Source organism: Anthonomus grandis, chromosome 20 (assembly GCF_022605725.1).
Source record: "Anthonomus grandis grandis chromosome 20, icAntGran1.3, whole genome shotgun sequence".
NCBI lineage: Eukaryota > Metazoa > Arthropoda > Insecta > Coleoptera > Curculionidae > Anthonomus > Anthonomus grandis.
Window position 1 is genome coordinate 4,527,493 of NC_065565.1, and position 23,411 is coordinate 4,550,903.

Below are 23,411 nucleotides of genomic sequence, written 5' to 3' on the forward strand. Positions count from 1 at the left end.
GCCTTGGATTAAATCTAAGGTGGTAAGGTTTTAAGGAAATTAAGGAGAGACAAGGAGCTAGTTGTTATGTTCATTAATTGCAAGTTCACTTTACTTTTGTATTTTAAGGTTTAGAAACAGTCTCAGTCAACTGTACCGGACAGAGTTATGTCTATAGAGTTTATCAGCCTTGTTAGATGCTTTTTGATTTAATTTATTTTAAATAATTGTTACAAAAAGGCTAAGGCTGGTTGTCGATGATATGGTGAGTTACATTTTACTGCAGGTTAGTAAATAGATTTCTTTTGTGTGCTTTGGGAAATAGCAATAGTCTTCTTTGGGAAATATTCATGAATTTATTGTTCCTTTTACCTATTTCTATTAGGCTGAAAAGTCCCTGTTTTTGAGCTAGGTTTTGTCTGGTCTAATACTTCTTGTTTGATCAGGCTATTTTATAGGACCGCTAATAGAATATGGGTCCGACAGTTAAAAAATGCATCAATTGTCGGCCTTGCAACAAGAGAGCGTTTTTGACTATAAAAAGGTAGATGTGTGGGTTGCAAAAGTTACAGTCAAAGTTTTCCTAGTTTTTTTTATCGTTATCGTATGGTAAAGTTTTGTGCTAATCCAAAACCTTCCAAATATTGAAAATTGTCGGAAATGGTACAAACAGTATAAAAATGCTTAACATTCTATGTACAAAGACTCTATTTGGTCAAAAAATGTTAGCTTTATCTATGTATAAAGAAGTACAAAGCGGTCAATTTGGTCAAAAGCTTTGCAGAAATCAAGGTAGATTACATCAATGGACGAAGAACAGTGATTTTTCAAAAGAATTTCATTAAATTTTTAAAGTGTATTATATAAGTTTAAAAACTAGATATGTAAATGCCGAAATTTTCTCCGAATTATCCGATTCGTATATGATATATGTATCGTAAACAGAATCGTATATAGAAACGTATCATCCACTTTTTCTCTAAGAGACCAAAGAAAGGTAAAAACACAAGTCATGATCTCATCCAATCCATATAATTTTTTTTTTCAATCGTATATGATATATGTATGCAAGAATTTCCAAGAACCATTGTTTTCCAAAATGATACGCATGAACAACAGTTGGTTTCATTATAAATATCCAATTTAATAACACAGTTTGTTTATTTAAATTTGATATAATTATATTTATTTCTGTTAATAAATATTTAATACAAAAAAGTGCCATTAGACTGGATATTATGGATAAAAAACAGTGATTTTTCAAAAGAGGTTCTTACTGGGCAAATGTTTGGGGTGGGTGGGGGGGGCAATGGGTTATTTTGATAAAAAACGATGTTTTTGCAGGAAATATATATTCAATATTTAATTTAATAACACTGTTTATTTAAATTTGATATAATTTTATGTATATATATTTATTTTAAAAACAGCGTTATTGGATTAGATAATATGGACCAAAAACAGTGATTTTTCAAAAGAATTTTTTACTTTGCAAATGTTTGCAGTAGGGGGGAGGGGGTAAGGGTAGGTTTAATGAAAAACGGCTTTTTTGCTAAAAATTATTTTTTTAGAGAAAAAAAAAATTAAAAAACATTTTATTTTTTTAGAGAAAAAAAAAATTAAAAAACATTTTACCTGAGAGACTAAATTATTTAATAAATTAATTTTTTTCTTTTAAGGCAATATTTTTTTGCAAAAACCCCGTTTTTCATTAACCTTACCCTTAGCCCCCCACCCGCCCCACGTACCTTCCCAGTAAGAAATTGTTTTGAAAAATCATTGTTTTCCAAAATAATACGCATGAATAACAGCTGGTTTATTTCCAACCTAATAACACAGTTTGTTTATTTAAATTTAATATAATTATATTTATTTCTATTAATAAATATTTAATACAAAAAAAGTGCTATTAGACTGGATATTGTGGACGAAAAACAATGGTTTTTCAAAAGAGTTTCTTGCAAGACAAATGTTCGGGGTGGGTGGGGGGGTAAGGGTTTTTGTGATGAAAAACAATGTTTTTGCAGTAAATATATATGAGACTAAATTATTTAATAAATTAATTTTTTTAAGGCAATTATTTTTTGCAAAAAAAAAACATTTTTTAATTAACTCTACCCTTAACCCCCCACCCACCCCACACAACTTACCAGTAAGAAATTCTTTTCAAAAATCATAGTTTTCCAAAATAATCTGCATGAATAACAGCTGGTTTCGTCGTTAATTTCCAATCTAATAACACAGTTTGTTTATTTAAATTTAATATAATTATATTTATTTCTATTAATAAATATTTAATACAAAAAAAGTGCTATTAGACTGGACATTGTGGACGAAAAACAATGGTTTTTTAAAAGAGTTTCTTACAAGACAAATGTTTGGGGTGGGTGGGGGGGGTAAGGGTTTTTGTGATGAAAAACAATCTTTTTGCAGTAAATATATATGAGACTAAATTATTTAATAAAATTCTCCTATAATTTTCTTAAAAAGCATTTTTCTCTCAGGCAATTATTTTCTGCAAAAAAAAACGTTTTTCATTAACCCTACCCTTACCCCCTCCCACCCACCCCACACAACTTACCAGTAAGACAGTTACATACATTTTCTAGTGCAAGTGAGATAGGGTATGAAGCAGTTGTTTATCTGCTATGTGCAAAAATATATATTTCGTAAATTTCTTTGCAAAATTGAAAAAAGTCATTTATGGAGTCACTCCTGAATTATTTGAATTAATTAATAATTTTTTCAAAGGAGAATCCTAATAAGGTGGACTACATACACTCTAATAATAATAATAATAATAATAATTTTTATTCATATTCTCATTTCCCTACAATTAGCAACTATTGTTAAGAACTCTGACTGTTATATATAGCTCTTTGTTTAGTCAAAGTGTCTTAGATATGATTGGATAAAGACAGAACATCTGAGTATAACCCAGCAGTATAGAAAAATATTAAATTAAGTATTCTATATAAAAAGCTCTCGGTAAAATAAACGCACTTTTTGCATGACATACTTATTTCGTAAAATCGATTCCCTTTTTCCTTCGTAAATATTTACCATAACTCGCAAGAGCGCCATTTTATTACAGATAAGGTTTTTAAATTTTCTATTTTTCTTTGTATAAGACTTGGACGCATTCTAACTTTCTTGCAGCCATCATGAGAAGTACGGTAAGCGTGGATCCGAAATTTGCACACCAGCCAAGTTTCAAGGAACTTTTGTAAGATTTCATGACGGTTTTTGATTCTTTGGCAACAAATTCGGTAATATCTTGATAAGATTTTGGATAGAGATTTATTGGAAGACTGTATACTGCATCAAAACAATCCATTTTGCTCAAAAAGACCTCCTAATAATAAATATTTAGAGATCAAAGGGACGCAACGGTCTTAAAAAAAATACTCTGACATCGTTGACTTTGTATCCATTCAACTGTTTCAGAGGCCATATATAATCAGCATCAACTTATATTATTGGGAAATACGTTGACACAATAGAATGCTCACTAACACTAACTTTAGGTCTATGTGTAATATATCTGGTATATTTTTTTTTAATCAAAGTTCTACTGACGACTGAATATTATTTAATATGTTTTCATAAAATAAAAATCGAAATCACCTTAAAGTCAACTATTTGAATTAAGTAGTACGAACAATAGTCCACTAACTTCATTGGGTTCATCAGTTGGCCCTATCTCTACTCTTCTTCTCTTGATATATATTTTTAAATAGAACAGAGAGAGAGAGTGGCAAGTGTCATCGCTAGTTATCTCTTTATTCACTAACTGGATAATTGTGTGAGTCCCGATTTTCCAGAGAACATGGGGCTGATATTGGCTTAGATTAAGGTTGACAAAATATAAGCTATAGATTAAAAACTCCAGTATGTGCAGGATGAACCTAGACAAGAAAGAAAGTGAAAAAACGATCTTGAAAGGTTCTTTATAAGTCACGCGTGACTCAGAGTATACTCGGAGGCACTGTAACCACCGAGCACCAGCTAATTCTCGATTATTCTTAAATCGTCCTGCCGAGTATATAAGGAGCCGCATCGCCCATAGTTGTCAGTTCAGGAATATTGGCGCGAGATTTAAATCGTTGTGAGTAAAAATAAAACTAATTAACGGATGTTTTTTTCCCGCTATAATACAATACAAGTTATTCGTTTTATTATATACCCTCAGTACTGTACAAGTCTGTACTGCCAATCTCATTAATGTATCATTAGAATTAAGCAGTCTTTGCCTCAGACTTTATTCTTCCGATCTACTTATTATTATTATTATTTCCCAAAAACTCTTGAATTTTAAACAAACAATAAATTAATAATAAAAAAGTGTAACACATGCAATTTAAACTATAACAATAAAAACCTTAATGCGAACGTTCAAGCCAGAACGCGGCCTCCTAAAATGGAAATTCCACATAAAACTAGAACACTATGGTCAGTGTATTTGCCATTCGTGTTATGCCGTTTTAACTGCTTTTATACGTGCTACAACGATTATGTGCTAGTGAGTGTCTGTTTGTACAGAATGTAATCACTGAATGTCGGACACACATTTTTCCAGGTTTGATTTACTTTATTAAACCGGATGAGAAATTACTGTTGTTGCAATAACTCACAATATTTGTTTTCACTCAAGTGATGACAAATTATTATTAACTAAAGCAAAAGCTGCACAAGGTATAAAACATCATTAGCAACTAACTAATGCTGATTTAAGTACAGAATAACAGATAATTTCTCATTTGGAATCCTGTCGTTGGATGAAATGCGTCCATGGAAAATACGCGTTGTATGTTACAGCAAGAATAATATCGGACTGAGCATGGTCGAATTGCTCGAGCTGACAAGGGAAGCGTTTGACCTTTGGTTGAAACATTATCAAGAGAAGTTGGTAGAGGCTGATGCACTGGTTGAAGGACAACCTCAAAGTCCTCAAACGAAGAGGTAAGTTAGTTGCTTTAAGAGCGCGTGAGCAAAGTTTGTACTGGTACCAGTAAACGGTTAAGTAATTCTGAAAATTAACTTCTTCTTTCTTTCGATTAATACACCTCAAATATTTGATTAAATTCGTCTGAAAAATTACTTTTTTTCGTTCATGTTATCCTATCTAATAACGCTGTTTTTGTACAAAATATTTATTAATATACTTATATATTATTATATCAAATTTAAATAAACAATTGGTTATTAGATTAGATATTAATGACGAAATCAGTTGTTATTCATGCGTTTTATTTTGTAAAACAATGATTTTTGCAAACAATTTCTTACTGGTAAGTAATGTGGGGTGGGTGGGGAGGTTAAGGGTAGGGTTAATGAAAAACGGTTTTCTTGCAGAAAATAATTGCCTGAGAGAAAAATGCTTTTTAAAAAAATTATAAGTGAGAATATACGTATATAATATACGATTCTGTTTACAAATCGGAGAAAATTACAGTATTTACATATTATCTAGTTTTTAAACTCGATTAATACATTTTAAATATTTGATGAAATTCTTCTGAAAAATCACTGTTTTTCGTTTATGTTATCCGATCTAGTAACGCTGTTTTTATGCTAAATATTTATATATAAAATTATATCCAATTTAATTAAACAGTGTTATTAAATGAAATATTGCATATATATTTTCTGCAAAAGAATACTGGTTTTCAATAACATTACCCTTACCCCCCCCACCCACCCCAAACTTTTGCCCAGTAAGAAACTCCTTGGAAAAATTACTGTTTTTCGTCCATAATACTCAATCTGGTAGCACTGTTTTTGTATTAAATATTTATTAATATACATACATATATATGAATATCATATTTAAATAAACAAACTGTGTTATTAGATTAAATATTAACGACGAAATCAGTTGTTATTCATGCGTTTTATTTTGGAAAACAATGATTTTTGCAAACAATTTCTTACTGGTAAGTAATGTGGGGTGGGTGGGGGGGTTAAGGGTAGGGTTAATGAAAAACGGTTTTCTTGCAGAAAATAATTGCCTGAGAGAAAAATGCTTTTTAAAAAAATTATAAGTGAGAATATACGTATATAATATACGATTCTGTTTACAAATCGGAAAAAATTACAGTATTTACATATTATCTAGTTTTTAAACTCGATTAATACATTTTAAATATTTGATGAAATTCTTCTGAAAAATCACTGTTTTTCGTTCATGTTATCCGATCTAGTAACGCTGTTTTTATGCTAAATATTTATATATAAAATTATATCCAATTTAATTAAACAGTGTTATTAAATTAAATATTGCATATATATTTTCTGCAAAAGAATACTGGTTTTCAATAACATTACCCTTACCCCCCCACCCACCCCAAACTTTTGCCCAGTAAGAAACTCCTTGGAAAAATCACTGTTTTTCGTCCATAATACTCAATCTGGTAGCACTGTTTTTGTATTAAATATTTATTAATATACATACGTATATTTTAATATCATATTTAAATAAACAAACTGTGTTATTAGATTAAATATTAACGACGAAATCAGTTGTTATTGATGCGTATTATTTTGGAAAACAATGATTTTTGAAAGCAATATCTTAATGGTAAGTTGTGTGGGGTGGGTGGAGGGGTAAGAGTAGAGTTAATGAAAAACAACTTTATTGCAGAAAATAAATGCCTGACAGAAAAATGGTTTTTACAAAAATTATAAATGAGAATATACGTATATAATATACGATTCTGTTTACAAATCGGAGAAAATTACAGCATTTACATATCTAGTTTTTAAACTCGATTAATACATTTTAAATATTTGATGAAATTCTTCTGAAAAATCACTGTTTTTCGTTCATGTTATCCGATCTAATAACGCTGTTTTTATGCTAAATATTTATATATAAAATTATATCCAATTTAATTAAACAGTGTTATTAAATTAAATATTGCATATATATTTTCTGCAAAAGAATACTGGTTTTCAATAACATTACCCTTACCCCCCCACCCACCCCAAACTTTTGCCCAGTAAGAAACTCCTTGGAAAAATCACTGTTTTTCGTCCATAATACTCAATCTGGTAGCACTGTTTTTGTATTAAATATTTATTAATATACATACGTATATTTTAATATCATATTTAAATAAACAAACTGTGTTATTAGATTAAATATTAACGACGAAATCAGTTGTTATTCATGCATATTATTTTGGAAAACAATTTCTTACTGGTAAGTAATGTGGGTGGGTGGGGGAGTAAGAGTAGAGTTAATGAAAAACATTTTTTTTGCAGAAAATAATTGCCTGAGAGAAAAATGGTTTTTAGGAAAATTATAGGTGAGAATATACGTATATCATATACGATTCTGTTAGCAAGAGTGAGAACATTTCGGCATTTAAAAAATTGACACCGGATTTGCATATCTAGTTCTTAAAAACAATGTTACTGAATTAAATATTGCATATATATTTTCTGCAAAAACATCGTTTTTAATTAACACAACCCTTAACCCCCCACCCACCCCACACATTTACCCAGTAAGAAATTATTTTGAAAAATCACTGTTTTTCGCCCATAATATCCAATCTCTTAAGAAAAGTTAAGTGTCTTTAGTTACAGTAAGTTTGTGCCTTTAAAAATGCGTGATCAAAATTTGTACCTATATATACCTTATAAATAAACTCTTTCCTAATTCCGACTATTTACAACTCCAACATCTTCTTCTTCTTATTCTCGTAACCACACAGCTATTTATATCTCTTAGCTGCATCTCTGTCCAACACGTCCTTCTTTCAATCTTGTACTCTCTTAGCATTTTTGTACATCTTCTCCGATATAGTTGCTCCATCTGATCCTTGTTCTTCCTAAAAGTCTCTTTCCCAGTACGGTTTTCCTTTTATAACCTCTTGATAAAACTATTTATCCTTCTTTTATTCTACTTTATCTCTTTCCATTTTTCTCCTTAATCCCCTTATTTTACTTAATAAACTCGGTCTTTTGTACATGTTGTTGAGCTCTTCATACGTTTTTATGCGATTCTACGTTCGATACAGCTTCTACCTTCTAGATTCTAAATTGATTTTCTCGTCTACTGTAAACCGAAAGACGTTACGTAATATTATTCGGTCATAGAGTCTTAGCCACACATCATATATTATTAACGTTAAATATTTATATATATATATTTAACGATTTTTTAATACATTTTTGGTTTTGATATACTTATCAACCGAATGTGGTCAAGGTATATTTATTAACACTCAAATATTTGATGAAATTCTTCTGAAAAATCACTGTTTTTCGTCTATAATATCCAATCAAATAACACTGTTTTTGTATTAAATATTTATTAAATTAGATATATATTATTATATCAAATTTAAATAAACGAACTGTGTTATTAGATTAAACGTTAATCCCGAAATAAGTAGTTATTCATACCTATTATTTTGGAAAATAATGATTTTTTTAAACAATTTTTTACTGGTAAGTTTTGTGGGGTGGGTGGGGGGGTAAGGTAGATTTAATAAAAAACGTTTTTTTTTGCAGAATATAAATGCCTGAGAAAAAAATGCTTTTTAAGCTTATTAAAGGGGAGAATATAAGTATATAATATACGATTCGGTTACAAATTGAAGAAAACTTTGGCAATAAAAAGAAATAGAGATAGACATATCTAGTTTTTAAACTCGAATATTATTAGACCCCAAACATTTGATGAAATTCTTCAGAAAATCACTGTTTTTCGCCCATATTATCCAATCTGATAACACTGTTTTTATTGTAAATATTTATATACAAAATTAGAACAAATTTAAATAAACAGTGTGATTAAATTAAATATTGAATATATATTTTCTGCAAAAACGTTGTTTTTTGGCAAAACAACCCTTACCCCCCCACCCACCCCAAACTTTTGCCCAGTAAAAAATTCTTTTGTAAGATAACCATTTTTCGTTCATAATACCCAATCTAATAACGCTGTTTTTATACCAAATAAACAATGTTATTAAATTAAATCTAGCCTATATTTTATTGCAGAAACATTGTTTTTCATCAAAACAACCCTTATCCCCCCACCCACCCCAAACATTTACCTTGTAAAAAATTTCTTTGAAAAATCACTGTTTTTCGTCTATAATACTAAATCTAGTAGCACTGCTTTTGTGTTAAATGTTGATTGCATCGTATATTATATACGTATATTCTAGAGGTTATTAAATTTACCTTGACCATATACGGTTAAATAGTAATGAAAAAAACTTTAAGTCACAGGCCTCAAATTTATTAAATTAAAATCAGAGGATTACAAATGTTTCGCCCATACTAGGCATTATCGGATCCACTTGTGTATTCACTGATTATGTTAAATTTTCATAAGTACCTGTAACTCTTTCTACCACCTGACCAATAAACTTCAAAATATTCTGCAGCACTTTTATTGGGCTACTTTTATAACTAATTATTATTTTTAACATACCTGGTAGTATTGTTCTCTGCTTCTTTTTTCGTTCTTTTTATCAGTGAATAAACAAATAACGCTGTTTTTATAATAAATATTTATATATAAAATTATATCCAATTTTAATAAACACTGTTATTAAATTAAATATTGAATATATATTTTCTGCAAAAACATTGTTTTTAATTAAAACAACCCTTACCCCCCCACCCACCCCAAACTTTAGCCCAGTAAGAAATTCCTTGGAAAAATCACTGTTTTTCGTCCATAATACTCAATCCAATAGCACTCACAGAGTAAATATTAATGACGAAATTAGCTGTTATTTATGCGTATTATTTTGGAAAACGATGATTTTTGAAAACAATTTCTTACTGGTAAGTTGTGTGGGGTGGGTGGGGGGCTAAGGGTAGGGTTAATGAAAAACAGTTATTTTTGCATAAAATAATTGCTTAGGAAAAAAAGATTTTTAAGACAAATCATATACAATTCTGTTAATAAAATTTAGGCATTTAAAAAAATTGACATGGGATTTACATGTTTAGTTTTTAAATTTGATTACTAGACCTCAAATATTTGATTAAATTCTTCTGAAAAATCATTGATTTTCTTCCATATTATCCAATCAAATAATGCTGTTTTTATAATAAATATTTATATACAAAATCATATCCAATTTAAATATAGAATGTTATTAATTTAAATATTGCATATATATTTTCTGCAAAAACATTTTTTTTCGTTAAAACAATCTTTATCCCCCCACCCACCCCAAACTTTAGCCCAGTAAGAAATTGCTTTGAAAAATCTCTGTTTTTCCTCCAGAATATCTAATCTAATAACACTGTTTTTTTATTAAATATTTATTAATATACGTACGTATAATTATATCAAATTTAAATAAACAAACTGTGTTATTGGATTGGATATTAACGACGAAATTAGCGGTTATTCATGCGTAATATTTTGGAAAACAATGATTTTTTAAAAACAATTTCGTACTGGTAAGTAATGTGGGGTGGGTGGGGGGCTAAGGGTAGGATTAATGTAAAACGTTTTTTTTTGTAGAAAATAATTGCCTGAGAGAAAAATGGTTTTTAGGAAAATTATAGGTGAGAATATACGTATATCATATACGATTCTGTTAGCAAGAATGAGAAAATTTCGGCATTTAAAAAATTGACACCGGATTTGCATATCTAGTTCTTAAGCGCGATCACTATACCTCAAATATTTGATGAAATTCTTCTGAAAAATCACTGTTTTTGTCCATATTATCCAATCTAATAACGCTGTTCTTACACGAAGTATTAATACATAAAATTATAACCAATTTCAAAAAACAATGTTACTGAATTAAATATTGAATATATATTCTCTGCAAAATCATTGTTTTTCATGAACACAACTTTTACACCCCCCACCCACCCCAAATATTTGCCTAGTAAGAAATTGTTTTCAAAAATCATTTTTTTCCAAAATGATACGCATCAATAAGAACTGATTTTGTCGTTAATATCCAACTTAATAGCAAAGTTTGTTTATTTAAATTTAATAGAAAAATGAGAAATTATGATTTTTTAGTCAGCAAAATTAACGTATTTTTTCTACACCATAATTTATTACCACGAATCTTCGCCAATGAGTCTAGTTCAAGTTATTTTTTAAGGCAATGATGGTTATATCCGAATTTACTAGACTTCAATAAAAATTTACTATTTGTTTCATTTTATTTTAATAAAGATCAGATTAATTAAAAAATCGACGGGTCCGAGCGTTTTTTTTTCGAACACACCCCTGAATTTTAAATGAATTTAGACATAACTTTTGGAATGCACTCTATATGCAATATTAACACTGTTTAATTAAATTAAATATAATTTTATATGTAAATATTTAGTATAAAGACAGCGTCATTAGATTAGATAATATGGATGAAAAACAGTGATTTTTCAAAAAAATTTCGTCAAATATTTGAGGTATTAATTTTTTTAAATGCCGACATTTTCTTCGTAATTTGTAAACATAATCGTATATTATATACGTATATTCTTACTTATAATTTTCTCAAAAAGCATTTTTCTCCTAGGCAATTATTTTATGCAATAAAAACGTTTTCCATTAAACCTAACCTTACCCCCCCACCCACCCTACACAACTTCCCAGTAAGAAATTGCTTTAAAAAATCATTGATTTCCAAAATAATACGCATGAATAACAGCTGGTTTCGTCGTTAATATCCAATCCAATAAGACACTTTGTTTATTTAAATTTGATATAATTATACGTACGTATATTAATAAATATTTAATACAAAAACAGTGCTATTAGATTGGATATTATGACACAATATGTATTATTATGGAAGGGCTGTTTTTATAATAAATATTTATATATAAAATTATATCAAATTTAAATAAACAAACTCTGTTATTAGAATGGATATTAACGAGGAAACCAGCTGTTATTGATCCGTATTATTTTGAAAAACACTGATATTTGAAACAATTTCTTACTGGTAAGTTGTGTGGGGTGGGTGGGGGGCTAAGGGTAGGGTTAATGAAAAACGGTTATTTTTGCATAAAATAATTGCTTAGGAAAAAAAGATTTTTAAGACAAATCATATACAATTCTGTTAATAAAATTTAGGCATTTAAAAAAATTGACATGGGATTTACATGATTAGTTTTTAAATTTGATTACTAGACCTCAAATATTTGATGAAATTTTTCTGAAAAATCACTGATTTTCTTCTATATTATCCAATCAAATAATGCTGTTTTTATAATAAATATTTATATACAAAATCATATCCAATTTAAATATACAATGTTATTAATTTAAATATTGCATATATATTTTCTGCAAAAACATTGTTTTTCGTTAAAACAAACCGTTACCCCCCCCCACCCACCCCAAACATTTGTCCAGTAGGAAATTCCCTTGAAAAATCACTGTTTTCCGATCATAATATCCAATCCAATAGCACTGTTTTTGTATTAAATATTTATTAATATACGTACGTATAATTATATCAAATTTAAATAAACAAACTGTGTTATTGGATTGGATAATTCGACGAAACCAGCTGTTATTCATGCGTAATATTTTAGAAAATAATAATTTTTTTAAAGCAATTTCTTACTGGTAAGTTGTGTGGGGTGGGTGGGGGGGTAAAGGTAGGTTTAATAAAAACCGTTATTATTGCAGAAAATAATTGCCTGAGAGAAAAATGCTTTTTGAGCAAATTATAAGTAAAAATATACGTATATAATATACGATTCTGTTTACAAATTACGGAGAAAATATCGGTATTTAAAAAAATTAATACTTCAAATATTTGATAAATTTTTTTTTGAAAAATCACTGTTTTTTGTCCATATTATCTAATCTAATAACGTTGTCTTTATACTAAATATTTATATATAAAATTATATCCAATTTAATTAAACAGTGTTAATAAAAGTGTAAATATTGCATATATAACTTATGCAGAAACATTTTTTTTTATCAAAATAACCATTAACCCCCCACCCACCCCAAACATTTGACCAGTAAAAAATTCCTTTGAAAAATCGCTGTTTTTGCCTTAAATATTTACTAATATACATATATAAAATTATATCAAATTTAAATAAAGAAACTGTGTAAAACTGCCACTGTGTAACATATGATATATTTTTTATATACGCCTATATCTTTCACTGTAATAATCGAATATCATACACAAAAAAAATCTTAAAAATAATAGGAAATGCTACGACAACTATTTAACTCATTAAATTGATGTCAAATCCACCTCAATTATTTGCAAATTTTGTAACATTAATGTCGTACACACCTAGAAGTGTAAACACCTAGATGCAGAATATCAATCAAATTAAATCAAATAAAGCTTTATTCGTCTAAAACACTAAGGTGCTGTCAACAAAGCTGTGGTAAAAAAAATACATATATATATATTTCTTTTTGAAAACAATTATTAACTGAGGCAATCAATGATTAACCTAAAACATATTAGTGATAATAAATAGCACAACAAATCAAAATCTAAATACGTCAATAGTCAAAAACGAATGAGAACATGTAGAAACGTTGTCAAATTTAGGTCCCAACTGGCCGAACTTCGTGGCAGCAGAATAGACCGTTTTTCCCTGGACGGAACGTTAAAGAGAACCGCCGATTTCGGTTCCGATCGCGGCCACACCGGACAGAAGGAATACGCCCTACGGTACTGGACCCATTTAGGATAAGTTCTCACTAATATTTGTATCGACTTTATTAACCTGAACCACTTGCGCACCCTCGAACTCTTTTTATGTAAATAATCCTTATTAAACGGCAGAAAAATTATAAGAGAAACTGTTCTGTTTTGCACCGATATTCGCACGACTTACTTCATAATAAATTAATCACTTATTGTTATCAATTTTTTGGTTTTTGTTTTTATTCTCCTCGTGCTTCTATTGAAATCTTCCCTCTGAAGATCATAAATTGAAATAGTGCCTCTTTTATTTTAAGAGATTTAAAAGGGTCAAAATGTAACGTGTCCCTTATATTAAGTGGACTGCTATTTAGTAACAAGCTTGCAGGTCCAAATATGTTGTAAGATCTGAGGTTTCGGTAACGGCTGCATTGATACATCTGGAGATTTTTTTCAGTTCATAATTTCCACAGTGCACATTTTTGGCGCCCAACACCTGTAAACATTTCCTTTAAGTAAAACAATGCAGGTTATGTCCTCTTCTGCTAATAACAGAGATCCCCAAATGTGTCTCCTTAACTTAGACCACCTTCAGTAGTCGTAGTAATTGCTGACATTTTGCGTTTAGGCTTGTTTGCACTTGTACTGCCTACAGTACAAAAATCCCAAACTTTGGAGGTTGATATCTCGGCTTCTCTGAGTTCTATTTAGAAAATTCCAATGGTTTTGTTTTGGATTTGTCAGTCTGAATCCAATGAGACCACTTGTGAGGTCATAGCTCTCTTATTAGCTGAGAACTCGCTATTTTAAGGCCAATTGTTGGCCTCAAAAATAACGTCTAAAAGTGACTTTGTCCAAATTTTGTAGAGTCTAACTGTTCTGCTTACCATGCTTCGAATAATATTTAATCAGTAAAAAGTCGTTTACAAGAATGTTAACGAGTAAAAAAATTTGCGTCTTACTTTTTCTTGTTACAAGGAAAGTAATAGTAGTAGTAACTTGGGAGGACCAGAGTCGAGTGGGTAAGCCTAAAAGTCCCTTTCCGCCAACCTCGGTAGCTTTTAACCAGGATAACTCGCTTTTTAATAAAGGAAAGCAGAAATGCTAAGTCCAGGACATTGATTTCCTCACTTGACAGGTGTGCAGATCTCATAATTCCACTCCGAAGTCTAACCCACCTCTCACATTCCCTATAAAATGGTCAACGGTCTTCTTAGCCATGCTACACTAAGGCACCGTTAGGGTTCGAACAACTGTCAAAAATTAGATAAAATCGGCGGCAAATTTGAAATGTATCATGATTTTCTTTAACAAAATAGGTATTGCGACGTAATCAAAGGACTGAGTAACTTGGGAGGGCCAAAGTCTAGTAATTAAGCCTGTAAGTCCCTTAGATTGCCTGTAAACATGAGACCTCGCCTCCTAAAGATTCATGATTTCCAATTATACTGTAAAGACTCCTAAAGTCATGACAGTTGTAGGACTGATGAATAACTCTGGTCAAATATACTAAAAAACGAGTGCACATTTTTGGCGCCCAACACTAGTAAACATTTCCTTCAAGTAAAACAAAGCAGGTCCTGATATTTAAGGTTATGTCCTTCCTTCCTTATAACAGAGATCCCAAAATGTGTTCCCTTAGTCTAACTCACCTTTGGCACTCACCAATTTCTTCTACTACGTCACAATTAGAGTCCAGAGAACTTTGTACTGCTTTAAGTAGAAGCAGGTGTCCCTGGAATCCATACTCCGTTCTACGAGTAGTAATTTGGGTAGACCAAAGTCCAATAAGTAAATCTCAATAGAGTAGAGAAGGAAAGTAGAGCTTCCCAGTCCAGGACATTGATTTCTTTCTTTCTTCCGAGGTAGCAACCAGACCGCCATAGTTCCGCACTCTTTGATAATTTTGACTCTCTGCACTTGTCATTACTTATCTAATTTACTGCAGGTTTCTTCCATGTCCGTTTCTCCTAATCTCAAGTCAAGTGAACTAGAAAAACTACTCGTGAAGTAACTACCGTTATATTCTAAAGGCTCTAAAGTCATGAGAGTAGTCGTAGTCATGAATGGTACTGGTCCCCAAAGTGTTCAATGAATACCACTAAAAATTTCAAGCTTCCAACATCGGAAAACCATTCCAGGCGGCTCCTCCTTTTAGTGGAAAAACGCAAGTCCTTTCATCTAAGGTTACGGCCTTCCCTTCTGGTCATAGAGATCCCCAAATGTGTCTCCTTAGCCTTGACCACCTTTAGTAGTCGTAGTAATTGCTGACATTCTGTCTTTGGGCTTGTTTCCACTTGCACTGACTACAGTACAAAAATCCCAAATTTTGGAGGTCGATATCTCGGCTTCCCTGGGTTCTAACGAGAAAATTCCAACGGGTTTGTTTTAGTTTTGTCAGTCTGAATCCAATGAGACCACTTGTGAGGTCGTAGCTCTCTTATTAGCTGAGATCTCGCTATTTTAGGGCACAGTTTTGGGCTGAAATACAGTGTGACTTTTTCCGAATTTTCAAAGTGCTCTCATTCCCCTATTTCTGCTTGTATCCCGTTATAATAGAGAACTGTCTCGTCCATGTCACTCCCTTCTACTAATTCAAATAGTGATTCATTTGCTAAGAGTGGGTTGCTCCATACTTGCACAAGGTCACCTCTTGACAAATTTTCATATACATATAGAATACAGATCTTTTGGGGTCGTATAACGAAGACGAAAAACCCTCAAGATCTACTTTACCCTTTACCAGTTTCTTAGTAGAGTCTAACCATTCTGCTTACCATGCTTCGAATAATATTCAATCAGGAAGGACTCGTTTACAAGAATTAACGAGTAATAAAGTTTCCTTCTTACTTTTTCTTGTTACAAGGAAAGTAATAGTAGTAGTAGTAGTAACTTGGGAGGACCAGAGTCTAATGGGTAAGCCTAGAAGTCCCTTTCCGCCAACCTCGCTAGCCTATAACCAAGCTAACTCGCTTTCTAATGAAACAAAGCAGAAATGCTAAGTCCAGGACATTGATTTCCTCACATGACAGGTGTGCAGATCTCATAATTCCTCTCCGAAATCTAACCTACCTATCGCATTTCACTATAAAATAGCCAACGGTCTTCTCAGCCATGCGCACTAAGGCACCATTGGGGTTCGAAGCTTCTAGGTCAGATCACGTCAACGACTGTCAAAAATTAGACAAGATAGGCGGCAAATTTGAAATTTATCATGATTTTCGTCAAGAAAATACGTTTTGCGAGGTCATCGAAGTAACTTTTGGGAGCACTAGTTAAGCCTAAAAGTCCTTTTTCCGTAAACCAAGTTAACCCCTAACCAGGATAACTTGCTTCCTAATGAAAGAAAGCAGGAAGTCCAGGACTTGATTGCCTCTAAACATGAGACCTCACCTCCTAAAGTTTCATGATTTCCAATTATACTGTAAAGACTCCTAAAGTCATGACAGTTGTAGGACTGATGAATAACTCTGGTCAAGTATACTAAAAAACGAGTGCACATTTTTGGCGCCCAACACTAGTAAACATTTCCTTCAAGTAAAACCAAGCAGGTACTCCTATCTAAGGTTATGTCCTCTCCTGCTTATAACCGTGATCTCAAAATGTGTTTCCTTAGGCTAACTCACCTTTAGCACTGACCAATTTCCTCTGCCACGTCACAATTAGAGTCCAGCCAACTTTGTACGGCTCCAATTGGATGCAGATATCATTGGAATCTTCAACAACTTGTATCTCCAAGTCGGATCTGCTATAATTTCTTACTACCGAGGTAGCAACCAGACCACCCTAGCTCCGCAATCTTTTATAACAGACTTCTGGCTTGTCTGCACTTGTTGTTCGTTATCTAACTTATCGAAATAGTCTCTAATGTCCATTTCTTGTAATAGCTTCATGAAAAGCCGCTTGAAAAGGCTGTTTTGACCTCCACTGACTAATTGAAATGTTGATTCATTTGTCAGACTGGGTTGCGCCACTCTCTTAATTAGTAGTAGTAGTAACAGTAGTAGTAGTAGAGTAATAACATTACCTTCTTACTTTTTCTTGTTACAACGAAAGTAGTAGTAGTAGTAGTAGTAACTTGGGAGGACCAGAGTCCAGTGGGTAAGCCTAAAAGTCCCTTTCCGCCAACCTTGTTAGCCTTTATCCAGGATAACTTGCTTCGTAATGAAGAAAAGCAGGAATTCGAAGTCCAGGACATTGATTTCCTTCACTCCACTCCGGGGTCTAACCCACCTATCACAATTGAAGCTGTCAGGTCAGATCACGTCAACAACTGTCAAAACTATGACAAAATCGGCGGCAAATTTGAAATGCTTCAACATATTTCGTCCTTTATGATTAGCAGTCCATCAGATGTAAGGTCCACGAATACCAAGATAGCATAATAAGTCCTCCCACCACAATAATAAACGATCAAATTGTACATTAAGTATATTTTAGCCTTTTGAATTTGCAGTACGATCTCAACCAGATCTAGACCGAGCGAAAAGAAATCGGTCATTGCGGATTTCGGGACGGAGGGACAAAGGGAGGCGGCCAATATCGTGAACAAAATTTTGGGACACAATAAATTGCTACAGGACGTTGGCAAATAGTTTACCTCGGTCTGGCAATAACATGTGAAAATTACATATCTGTGTTTCTACTTTTAATGGAATATATTGCTTGCAAATTGCATCGTTTTTTTTTATTTTTTTTTATCGTGTTTGTTGAGTTACTCCAGAGTACCTCGCTGAGGCATTTGAAGACGTTTTTTAGCTAATATCATTAGCATACAAGTGAAGGATAGTGTAAGGACTCCCTGAGGAACTCTAGCTAGGAACCTCAACTTTCTTAATTAAACTTATGTAGTTAGCCAAATTTATTTGAAATTGATTTGTTAATATCATGCTTTTTATTTCATGCGAATACGTCCATTAGTTTTTGAGCTATTCAGTTTCAAAGTGAGTGCTCACCTTGGAGTGCAAACATGAACTCTGGACCTTACAGTGCAAAAAGTTTTCTAGTTCCAAAACTGCTGCTCAGATTCTCTTAAATGCAAAACAACGTTCATTAAGAATAGATTTGTTAATATAATGCTTTTTATTTCATGTAAATACGTCCATTAATTTTTGAGTTATTTAGCTTCAAAGTGAGTGCTCACCTTAAAGTACAAACATGAACTCTGGACCTTCCTGTAAAAAAGTTTTTTAGTTCCAAAACTTTTGCTCAGATTCTCTTGAGTACTAAACAACATTTTTAGAGAATTGATTTGTTAATAATATGCTTTTTATTTCATACAAATACGTGCATTAGTTTTTGAGATATTCAGCTTCAAAGTGAGTACTCACCTTAAAGTACAAACATGAACTCTGGACCTTTCTGTACAAAAAGTTTTTTAGTTCCAAAACTGTTGCTTAGATTTTCTTGAGTATAAAACAATATTTCTGAAGAATTGATTTGTTAATATCATGCTTTTTATTTCATACGAATACGTCCATTAGTTTTTGAGTTATTCAGCTTCAAAGTGAGTGCTCACCTTGGAGTGCAAACATGAACTCTGGACCTTCCTGTACAAAAAGTTTTTTAGTTCCAAAACTTTTGCTCAGATTTTCTTGAGTACAAAACAACATTTTTAAAGAATTGGTTTGTTAATATCATGCTTTTTATTTTATGCAAATACGTCCATTATGTCTTGAGTTATTCAGTTTCAAAGTGAGTGCTCTCCTTGGAGTGCAAACATGAACTCTGGACCTTACTGTACAAAAAGTTTTTTAGTTTCAAAACTGTTGCTTATATTTTTTTAAGTATTAAGCAATATTTCTAAGGAATTGATTTGTTAATATAATGCTTTTTATTTCATGCAAATACCTTTATTAGTTTCTGAGTTATTCAGTTTCAAAGTGAGTTCTCACCTTAAAGTACAAACATGAACTCTGGACCTTACAGTGCAAAAAGTTTTTTAGTTCCAAAACTGCTGCTCAGATTCTCTTAAATGTAAAACAATGTTTATTAAGAATTGATTTGTTAATATCATGCTTTTTACTTTATGCAAATACCTCCATTAGTTTTTGAGTTATTCAGCTTCAAAGTGAGTGCTCACCTTGGAGTGCAAACATGAACTCTGGACCTTCCTGTACAAAAAGTTTTTTAGTTCCAAAACTTTTGCTCAGATTTTCTTGAGTACAAAACAACATTTTTAAAGAATTGGTTTGTTAATATCATGCTTTTTATTTTATGCAAATACGTCCATTATGTCTTGAGTTATTCAGTTTCAAAGTGAGTGCTCTCCTTGGAGTGCAAACATGAACTCTGGACCTTACTGTACAAAAAGTTTTTTAGTTTCAAAACTGTTGCTTATATTTTTTTAAGTATTAAGCAATATTTCTAAGGAATTGATTTGTTAATATAATGCTTTTTATTTCATGCAAATACCTTTATTAGTTTCTGAGTTATTCAGTTTCAAAGTGAGTTCTCACCTTAAAGTACAAACATGAACTCTGGACCTTACAGTGCAAAAAGTTTTTTAGTTCCAAAACTGCTGCTCAGATTCTCTTAAATGTAAAACAATGTTTATTAAGAATTGATTTGTTAATATCATGCTTTTTACTTTATGCAAATACCTCCATTAGTTTTTGAGTTATTCAGCTTCAAAGTGAGTGCTCACCTTGGAGTGCAAACATGAACTCTGGACCTTACAGTGCAAAAAGTTTTTTAGTTCGAAAACTGTTGCTTCGATTTTCTTGGATGTAAAACAATATTTTTAAAGAATTGGTTTGTTAATATCATGCTTTTTATTTCATGCGAATACGTCCATTAGTTTTTGAGTTATTCAGCTTCAAAGTGAGTGCTCACCTTAAAGTACAAACATGAACTTTGGACCTTACTGTACAAAAAGTTTTTTAGTTTCAAAACTGCTGCTCAGATTCTCTTAAATGCAAAACACCGTTCATTAAGAATTGATTTGTTAATATCATGCTTCTTATTTCATGCGAATACGTCCATTAGTTTTTGAGTTATTCAGCTTCAAAGTGAGTGTTCACCTTGGAGTGCAAACATGAACTCTGGACCTTTCTGTACAAAAAATTTTTTAGTTCCAAAACTGTTGCTTAGATTTTTTTAAGTATAGAACAATATTTCTAAAGAATTGATTTGTTAATATCATGCTTTTTATTTTATGCAAATACGTCCATTATGTCTTGAGTTATTCAGTTTCAAAGTGAGTGCTCTCCTTGGAGTGCAAACATGAACTCTGGACCTTACAGTGCAAAAAGTTTTTTATTTCCAAAACTGCTGCTCAGATTCTCTTAAATGCAAAACAACGTTCATTAAGAATAGATTTGTTAATATCATGCTTTTTATTTCATGCAAATACCTCCATTAGTTTTTGAGTTATTTAGCTTCAAAGTGAGTGCTCACCTTAAAGTACAAACATGAACTCTACTGAGCATCACTCCAGAGAGAAGGGTTACTGGGCTTCTTGACTTTATCTCATATTCACTATATCTTTAACTAGAACTAGAGATGTTAGTAAACATGATGTAGAGACAGATCTACCCCCTCCGGGCCTGATTCTGGTTCAAATTAAAGTCACTAGTGATGACTAATGTCAAGAGACAAGTGTCAAAATTTCCCAATAGGAAAAATAAGAGACTCTCCACCACTGATGACATTCAACGATTGAATCCAGTAGGTGCAACAACTTGCGCATGCGCCTTTTAAGCTTTTACGCATAGAGTCCTTTAGTTGTTCTTCCTGGGCACCCAACACTTTCCTGACAGACTATTCTTTTATTTATTGCAGATATTTAATAAGACACTTAGTGCGCAGGTATGTAACCAACACAGAACACCTTCATAGAATCTTAATATTCAATCAAGAACACACAAACACACGATTACACGTCAATCTACACAACACCTTGCAATTTATTAACGATTTAATTGATTTTTAAAAGTGTAACGCTTGTTTTTGCAATTTTTTTTGTAGAGTTCAAAGGAGATCCGGTCAGTTCGACTTTGGACTCGCCCGAGGTAAAGACGCGGCCTTAGCAGCCCAGGCGTTGATCGCCTTAGAGAAAGCGAACGACCCCAAGGGCGCTGGACGTAGGAAACGCCCCGAAGGAGACCAATTCGAGTTTTAAGGCCCTTAATTACTCACAATATAAAATTTATTATTAATAAATTATTGAATTTTGCATGGGTGGTATTATTAAAAAACACGTTTTTTACAGAAAATAATTAAGAAAAACGAGAGTAAAAAATTAAATTTATTAATTAGTTCACTTTTTCAGCTTACAGAATTTTTTTTTTAATTTGTATAAATAAATTGCTCTTAACTTGAATTTTCTATAAATTTTTAAAGTTGGATTTAAATAATTTTTAGACAGTTTTTTGCAAAATTTTCGTTTTTCGTTAAAACCACCCTTAACCCCCCACCCACCCCACACAGCCTTCTAGTAAGAAATTTCTCTGCAAAATCACTGTTTTTCAAAATTGTATGCATGAACAATAAATGGTTTCGTCCATAATATCCCATTCAATAACATTGTTTTTATACTAAATATTAACATATAATATATATAAAATTATGTCAAATTTAAATAAACAAAGAGCGTTATTATATTAAATATTATTAAAGAAATTGTCTCTTATTCATGCATATTAATTTGAAAAACAGTGATTTTACAGAATAATTTCTTACTGGATAAAGGTGTGGGGTGGGTGGGGGGGGCAAGGGTAGTATTATTAAGAAAAGAGGTTTTTGCAGAAAATAATTGAGAAAAACGAGAGTGAAAAATCAAATTTATTAAATAATTCACTCTTTCAGCTTACAGAAAATTGTTTATTAATTTGTTTGAGTAAATTTCTATTAACTTAAATTTCTTATGAATTCTTACAGTTGGATTTAAATAATTTTTAGACTGTTTTTGCAAAAATTTCTTTTTTTATTAAAACCACCCTTAGCCCCCCACCCACCCCAAATAGATTTCTAGTAGGAAAATTTCTCTGCAAAATCACTGTTTTTCAAAATTGTATGCATGAACAATGAATGATTTCGTCTATAATATCCCATCCAATAACACTGTTTTTGTACTAAATATTTATATATAGTATATATAAAATTATGTTAAATTTAAATAAACAAAGAGTGTTATTATATTGGATATTATCAAAGAAATAGTGTCTTATTCATGCATAATAAATAAAAAAACAGTGATTTTGCAGAATAATTTCTTACTGGATAAAGGTGTGGGGTGGGTGGGGGGGCAAGGGTAGTATTATTAAAAAACGAGTTTTTTACAAGAAATAATTGAGAAAAACGAGAGGAAATTATTAAATTTATTAAATAAATTTAATAATTTCTTTTTCAGCTTACAGAAAATTGTTTTTTAATTTGTTTAAGTAAATTGCTCTCAACTTGAATTTCTTATGAATTTTTACAGTTGAATTTAAATAATTTTTGGACAGTTTTTGCAAAAATTTCATTTTTCATTATAACCACCCTTAACCCCCCACCCACCCCACACAGTTTTCAAGTAAGAAATTCCTTTGCAAAATTACTGATTTTTAGAATTGTATGCATGAACAATAAATTATTTCGTCCATAATATTCCATTGTCTCCTATTCATGTATAATAATTTGAAAAACAGTGATTTTGCAGAGGAATTTCTTACTGGAAAAAGGTGTGGGGTGGGTGGGGGGGCAAGGGTTGTATTATTAAAAAACGAGGTTTTTGCAGAAAATTATTAAGAAAAACGAGAGTAAAGAATTAAATTTATTAAATAATTCATTTTTTCAGCTTATAGAAAA

General features: G+C 31.4%; 1 protein-coding gene and 1 long non-coding RNA gene across 2 annotated transcripts in view; both read left to right on the forward strand.

Annotated features, from left to right (window-relative positions):
* Positions 1-18,294, forward strand: part of LOC126748008 (uncharacterized) — a 110,373-nt gene extending 92,079 nt beyond the window's left edge. Inside the window, exons 4-6 of the mRNA XM_050457013.1 lie at positions 4,798-4,941; positions 13,524-13,646; positions 18,076-18,294. Coding sequence (XP_050312970.1) covers positions 4,798-4,941; positions 13,524-13,646; positions 18,076-18,214 — 406 coding nt within the window. The 3' untranslated portion in view covers positions 18,215-18,294. The remainder of the gene's footprint in view (positions 1-4,797; positions 4,942-13,523; positions 13,647-18,075) is intronic.
* A 2,992-nt stretch (positions 18,295-21,286) lies between these two features.
* Positions 21,287-21,795, forward strand: LOC126748015 (uncharacterized). Its single transcript, XR_007664582.1, has 2 exons — positions 21,287-21,428; positions 21,588-21,795. It is a non-coding gene; the product is annotated as an uncharacterized LOC126748015 (long non-coding RNA).
* Positions 21,796-23,411: the final 1,616 nt, after the last annotated feature.